At 35.4% G+C, this 7,500-nt stretch overlaps 1 protein-coding gene across 5 annotated transcripts in view; it reads right to left on the bottom strand.

The window, feature by feature from the left end:
- Positions 1-5,103, bottom strand: part of LOC116028981 — a 6,128-nt gene extending 1,025 nt beyond the window's left edge. For 2 of the 5 annotated variants that reach the window (XM_031270846.1, XM_031270848.1), the window contains exons 1-7: positions 4,895-5,103; positions 4,689-4,747; positions 4,301-4,573; positions 3,360-3,420; positions 3,015-3,139; positions 2,441-2,503; positions 2,216-2,340 (exon numbers count right to left, since the gene is read on the bottom strand). In XM_031270846.1, the coding sequence (XP_031126706.1) occupies positions 2,216-2,340; positions 2,441-2,503; positions 3,015-3,139; positions 3,360-3,420; positions 4,301-4,573; positions 4,689-4,747; positions 4,895-4,973 (785 nt within the window). In that variant the 5' untranslated portion in view covers positions 4,974-5,103. Of the gene's footprint in view, positions 1-2,215; positions 2,341-2,440; positions 2,504-3,014; positions 3,140-3,359; positions 3,421-3,937; positions 4,257-4,300; positions 4,574-4,688; positions 4,796-4,894 lie in introns of those variants that run through there. The other 3 variants (XM_031270847.1, XM_031270850.1, XM_031270849.1) reach the window with 3 other exon arrangements.
- Between the last annotated feature and the right edge of the window lie 2,397 nt (positions 5,104-7,500).

The following is a 7,500-nucleotide window of genomic DNA, read 5'->3' as shown; positions in this document are numbered from 1 at the left end:
TAGGCGCCTGACTCGGCTAGGTCGGCGCTTAACTCGGCCAAGTGTTTTTTTTTTAGGGTTTAGGGCAGCTACACATTATTATTATTATTTTACTCAGCCGCCTAGGCAGGGCCTAGGTGCTAGGCGCCCCCGGCTGCCTGCCTAGCGCCTTCTACAGCCTTGGTTAAGGGCATGGAGGTGGTAAAAATACTTTAAACTGTAAATCTACAAATATGAAGGGAAAAGATGAGAGGAAATGGATCATGAATGTACAATATACATGGAGCATGCATTAAATAGAATGATAATGCATCAGTTTAAGGGGGAATAAACAAACTAATGAAATGCTCCAACTCAACAAATACCAGATTGCAAATGAATATTTTCGGCCGCTGCCCAAGTGCAATATTCCAAAGACTGCAGCAACGGCCAGAGCACTTGGCCAATTGGCACCAAAGAGAGGCAAAAGTGCACCACGGAAAAGAAACTCCTGTTGAATGCAAATACCCATTGAAGCTTGGAATCAGTTTTGAAATTCAATAAAGCACAACTGTAAAAGGTACGAACGAAAGACCATTGTCTGTGCATACCTCACTAACTCCAGGAAGAAACGACACGACAATGTAATCCAAAGGTTCAAGAGAAGTAAGAACCTGAAGCATCATTTGCAAATTCAGAGAGAGGATAATGAAGTTGACTGGAAGCATGTAGGTGGTTAGAAATTACTGTTAGAAGTTTTTATGAGATAGAATTAAGTTTGTTGAGATTTTTACTATATTCTTAAATTTAGTTGTTATCATAATAAGCCTATAAATACATGTTATTTATTGATCAAAACACAACTCCTAGTTTTATATTAATTCTCCTTCAACTGCTCGGGTGGTATCATTAGAGCCACCTGTGGGACCCTATTTAAATTTTAACATTGGTAAAGTCCCATTGCAAATTAGAAATTGTATGCAAGAAAAGCATGAAATGTAGAATAAAGGTTTCTTCATTTAATTGGAACATCATTTAGGTATTCAGTGGTTCTGCATACACTTAACAAGAACTTTACTGTCAATTATGGAGCTTGATGAAAAGATGAAACCATCCAAAAATATAAAGAAGTCAATAAGGTATCAAGATCATATGCTTTAAGAAAATGATCTCAAACAACAATACCTGTCTATTTGCTGCTTCACTGGATTCAGCAAAATCTGGCCAAGTTTTCAACAGTAAATATCGGCATGAGGATACTATTATAACCAGCCCAGTAATCAACTCAAGATGCCACATCTGAAAATCCCCTGTATTGGAGTAAACTATCAGTGAAATCTATATAATGCAAAATGAACTCCAATGAAATTCATTAACCAATAGTCGTAATTTGTATATGGAAAAGCAAAGGCAACTACACAGAGATAAAATGAAGATATCTCATGTTGCCAGAATGATATAATAGAAATGATATAATAGAATGTTACATTACAAACTACTTGTGCAAAGGATAAGAGGACTCGATCTTACAAGAAATTTCAACAGAGCAGTCTGCAACTGGCAATCCTTCTGTTGATGCAAAATGAGANCGCCCTAAAAAGTTATCATAAGCTAATTCATTAGAATACAACTATAATTTTGTGTGGTTGCAGTTCATATTTTTGGCACCACAAGCTTCCTAGGGGTGCAAATGTGTTAAGGGCAATGTTGTAAAAATTGCCTCCTAGGCGCCCTAGGCCAAGGGGATTTCACTCCTAGGTGCCTTTTAGTTGGCCGGCCAACTAGGCATCCGACTCGGCTGGGTTGGCGCTTAACACAGACGAGTGTTTTTTTAGGGTTTAGGGCGACCACACATTATTATTATTATTTTACTCAGCCGCATAGGCAACCCTAGGCCAAGGGGATTTCACCCCTAGGCGCCTGACTCGGCTAGGTCGGCGCTTAACTCGGCCAAGTGTTTTTTTTTTAGGGTTTAGGGCAGCTACACATTATTATTATTATTTTACTCAGCCGCCTAGGCAGGGCCTAGGTGCTAGGCGCCCCCGGCTGCCTGCCTAGCGCCTTCTACAGCCTTGGTTAAGGGCATGGAGGTGGTAAAAATACTTTAAACTGTAAATCTACAAATATGAAGGGAAAAGATGAGAGGAAATGGATCATGAATGTACAATATACATGGAGCATGCATTAAATAGAATGATAATGCATCAGTTTAAGGGGGAATAAACAAACTAATGAAATGCTCCAACTCAACAAATACCAGATTGCAAATGAATATTTTCGGCCGCTGCCCAAGTGCAATATTCCAAAGACTGCAGCAACGGCCAGAGCACTTGGCCAATTGGCACCAAAGAGAGGCAAAAGTGCACCACGGAAAAGAAACTCCTGTTGAATGCAAATACCCATTGAAGCTTGGAATCAGTTTTGAAATTCAATAAAGCACAACTGTAAAAGGTACGAACGAAAGACCATTGTCTGTGCATACCTCACTAACTCCAGGAAGAAACGACACGACAATGTAATCCAAAGGTTCAAGAGAAGTAAGAACCTGAAGCATCATTTGCAAATTCAGAGAGAGGATAATGAAGTTGACTGGAAGCATGTAGGTGGTTAGAAATTACTGTTAGAAGTTTTTATGAGATAGAATTAAGTTTGTTGAGATTTTTACTATATTCTTAAATTTAGTTGTTATCATAATAAGCCTATAAATACATGTTATTTATTGATCAAAACACAACTCCTAGTTTTATATTAATTCTCCTTCAACTGCTCGGGTGGTATCATTAGAGCCACCTGTGGGACCCTATTTAAATTTTAACATTGGTAAAGTCCCATTGCAAATTAGAAATTGTATGCAAGAAAAGCATGAAATGTAGAATAAAGGTTTCTTCATTTAATTGGAACATCATTTAGGTATTCAGTGGTTCTGCATACACTTAACAAGAACTTTACTGTCAATTATGGAGCTTGATGAAAAGATGAAACCATCCAAAAATATAAAGAAGTCAATAAGGTATCAAGATCATATGCTTTAAGAAAATGATCTCAAACAACAATACCTGTCTATTTGCTGCTTCACTGGATTCAGCAAAATCTGGCCAAGTTTTCAACAGTAAATATCGGCATGAGGATACTATTATAACCAGCCCAGTAATCAACTCAAGATGCCACATCTGAAAATCCCCTGTATTGGAGTAAACTATCAGTGAAATCTATATAATGCAAAATGAACTCCAATGAAATTCATTAACCAATAGTCGTAATTTGTATATGGAAAAGCAAAGGCAACTACACAGAGATAAAATGAAGATATCTCATGTTGCCAGAATGATATAATAGAAATGATATAATAGAATGTTACATTACAAACTACTTGTGCAAAGGATAAGAGGACTCGATCTTACAAGAAATTTCAACAGAGCAGTCTGCAACTGGCAATCCTTCTGTTGATGCAAAATGAGAGGCCTGCAAATTAGCCAAGAAACTGTAAAATTCAACTAAGGTTCCAGTTAAAATTATTGTAGAAATAGAGATGGTTTCTGGAAGTTACTGCCTTACTAATGAGAAGAAGAGCATTAAAGTAATGGGATGATATCAGATATGAGTTGACTTTTTGGAAGTGATATCATAAAAAAAAATGATTTTAATTAAAATGACCTACAATATCAAGAAACGTCATCATATTAAAGTAAATTACACCATCAGTTTCCTATGTTATATGAAAGAAAGATGGTATGCATTAATACACACACATTCACATGCTTAAAAATGCAACACAGAAAAAGAGTACAAGTAGCAGGCGCATGTTCATATATATATATATATATATATATATATATATATATATTACAGCGGAAAAGGGTCAAATAAGCGCTTAAACTTTGCTCGAAAAGTCAATTATGCCCTTAAACTTTCAAAAGTTGCAATTAAACTCATAAACATGTTATTTTGGAACATCGAAGCCCAAAAACCGGTTACTGACCTGTAATTGCAAGTCACTAAGGTTCCGGCGACCCTCCGACAAGCCTCCGACCAATTTCCGAAGAGATTCCGGGGACAAATACCAGCAACCGATGACCGTCAAATGGTCGCGTTCAGAGAAGGCGACCAGGTCTCCGGCGACTGGAGATGGCATACCAACTTGTCCCTGGAATCTCGCTGACAATTAGTAGGAGCCTCGCCGAAGAGTCGCCAAAACCCTAGTGACATGCAATTACAAGTCAACAACCGGGATTTGGGCTTCAATGCTCCAAAATAACATGTTTATTGTTTAGAGGATTATTTTGACACTTTTCCCTAATACAGTATATCCAATTATTAATAAAATGTTGAGGGTAAATTGCACCTGACGAATCAGAAAACCCAAAAGGCATATTAAACCAGAGGTAATAGTGCATGCTTGAAGCACAGAGCTCCTAGATGGGACTGTTTGAGAATTCTCAACCTCCCCTACATCTGAAGTGGGTGTGCCATTTTTGTCTTGCAACTCATCCTCTATGTTACAATCATCCAGCACAAGTTTCTCGGGTAATGTAGTGTTCTCTTTTATTTTTCTGCGTTTTATTCTTGATTTCTTGACTGGACTTGCGAAAGCTCTAATATCAGGTCTACTATATCTCTGGTCTCAACAACAGAGAAAGAAACATACATACAACAAATCACCAGAAATTACAATTAGGTTTGATTTCTTCGGCGAAATACACGCTAAGTGAACTATGAAATTGAGAACTCACACTGTGCAATAAACTGGGGATGAGCCCTGGTGAATAACATGAGGCACAAAATTTGAAACCTGGTGGGAATTTCACCATTTTTGCACTGTTAAAGCTCGAAACAACCTCTGATTGAATTCCATAAAGATGAGCTTTTGTGTGAAACCGTAGAACAATGAATCTTGAAAGCTATTGGAAAGGGAAATCAGAAAGGTAGGAGAACTTACATGAAGCGCTAGAATCAGTGAGGAATGTGAAAGCAGAAGACTTCAACTTCCAGCAAGAATTCATAGTAACCAAATCCATCAATGAGATCAACGATAAAGCAACCAAATAGCTTAATTGGGGAACTATTTCATGGTATCCATCTCAGTTAAGTATCGTTGGATATAACTGCAGAACTTATGTTGGTTCTTAAGCACCGCACAAAAGTTAGGCTGCCAATCGGCTGTGGCGGAGATACACTTCATTAGTTCATTATACCAAGAATTAATGACCATTTTGTCCTTCGATTATGCCGTAATTATTAAATTGATTCTCAATTATTAATTTTGATCAATTAAATTTTTAATTATTGATTTCGTAACAGATTTAATCCTTCGTAATTATCAAATTGGTGCTCGATTAGTTTGACGAAAGATCAAATCAGTTACGAACTCAATAATTGAGGATTTAATTTGATAATTATGACATAGTCGATGAACCAAAACGGTCATTAATTCTTATACCAAGCACCATATTCACATTATACTAGGTTAGTTTGTAGTGTACTAAAAATTTCATTTTTTAAAAAAATTGTACTTCTTGTTTATAAGTTACTCCCTCTGTCCCATTTTACATGTCTTACTTTCCTTTTTAGTTTGTCCCAAAATATTGTACTCTTTCCAAAATTGAATATCATCATCATTCTACTTTTCCCAAGTTACCCTTATGACTTTTGCTTTCTTAATGCTTTTATTTTCAAAAGTGAAAAAAGTTAGGGGCATAATTGGAAAGCACATCACATTTACTTTAATTTCTTAAAAAGCGTGCAAAAAGCAAATGAGACATCCAATTTGGGACGGAGGGAGTATTAGGTAATAGTGAGATTCGTCATTATTTGTTAATCATGTTCATTTTTCATCTCAAAACTATAAATAACGTTACAAATTTCAATTTTTTTTAATAAAATATTAGGAACAAAATTCTCAACGTTACTTATATCTTAGAGACGAGAAATGAGCACGAACTGTTAAAAAAAGTAAAATTTTCAATGTCAGTTATAATTTAAGAACGAGAAGTAAGCATAACTATTAAGTGGAGACGGATCCTACAATTACTACATAATTTACTAATTTAGAGACAGAAAGTATAATTTTTTAAAAATTCATTTTAAGTCATTGATAGTATACTATTTAAAAATAAATATATACTATTTAAAAATAAATATATAATACATTGCAATGAACATTATAATATAAATCATAGTACACAATATTATTTGTTCTCTTGTGGCCCCATAAAAATAAAGAAGAATATATTGAATTTGGGGAGAAAAAAATGAACAGAAGTATATAGTTTAAGAAATGCGAATTTGGGGAGAAATAATGTTAAATACAGTATTTGTTACTATGTTGTCACAACAAAGTAATTATTTGTAACCATTTTTAGGTCACTAATAATTATTTTTGAGAACAATTCTCACAAATAAATGCAACTATTGTGACTAAAGTATTGTCACAATAAAATAATTAATTGCAACGATTTTAGTTGTCACTAAACCAATTTTTTGTAATAACATATTAGGTCACAAATTTTACATTTATTGTGACCAGTATCACTCAAATAATACTTTAGTGTACGTAAACATTGTTACAAAAGTCTTAAATAATTGTAACAACTTTTCAAAAGTCGTCACTACTACAATAGTAACGGAGGATATAGTGACAACATGTGACGACTTAAAAAAATTGATCACTAAGTGACCAAAATCGGTAGTTTTGGTGACAACTTCTGTTGTCACTAAATGTGAAATTTCTTGTAGTGTACCTCGACCAGTCAACCTATGTGTAGCCGGCAGAGTGACCGTCTGACTAAGCCAACAAGAAGACGCCACGTCAAGCCACTTGCAGCAGCTTCATTAAATACGTAGACAAACTTAGTTAGTATAAATAGGAGGGTCTCCCCTTCACTTCTCATCTTCATGTGATTGTAACAACTACTACTTGCTACTTGTAACCTTCACTCTATAATAGCAACCCGCTCAATAACTTGCACTCTACATTTGCAACCTGCTCACCCTGCAATTGCAACCTGCTTGTAACCACTTACCACTTGTAGTATTATTCAGCCTCAGACTGTCCGGTCGCTCTACGGTAAACCAACCGGCTGACATACGAGCATTCTCCCACTTATTCACAAACATACATATTCGTAGTGTAATCATAACCCCCAGTTCCATTTATGCTACCATTGGCACTGTCTGTGGGGACCGAGCGAGACACTCTGTCTTAAGCCCGCGGACCTTGGCGAGGGCCCGTCAAATTTAAACATATTAAATTTAAATAAAAAATTTATATAAAAGAGAAATAAGTATATATTAAAATAACTAATAAATAATCAAATACATAATGTGTTAATCCATAAATCAATAACAAATCATTTATACAATATACTAATTTTTTAAAATTTAATTTTATATATATACATACATACATACATACATACATACATACATACATACATACATACATATATATATATATATATATATATATATATATATATATATATATATATATATATAATGGCCCGCCAAGATCGCGGGTTAGGCGGGGGGGGGGGGGGGGGGGGG

This window comes from Ipomoea triloba, chromosome 9 (genome assembly GCF_003576645.1).
Source record: "Ipomoea triloba cultivar NCNSP0323 chromosome 9, ASM357664v1".
In the NCBI taxonomy this organism is placed as follows: Eukaryota; Viridiplantae; Streptophyta; class Magnoliopsida; order Solanales; family Convolvulaceae; genus Ipomoea; species Ipomoea triloba.
The sequence above is the reverse complement of the archived record's forward strand: the minus strand, read 5'-3'. Positions and strand labels throughout refer to the sequence as shown.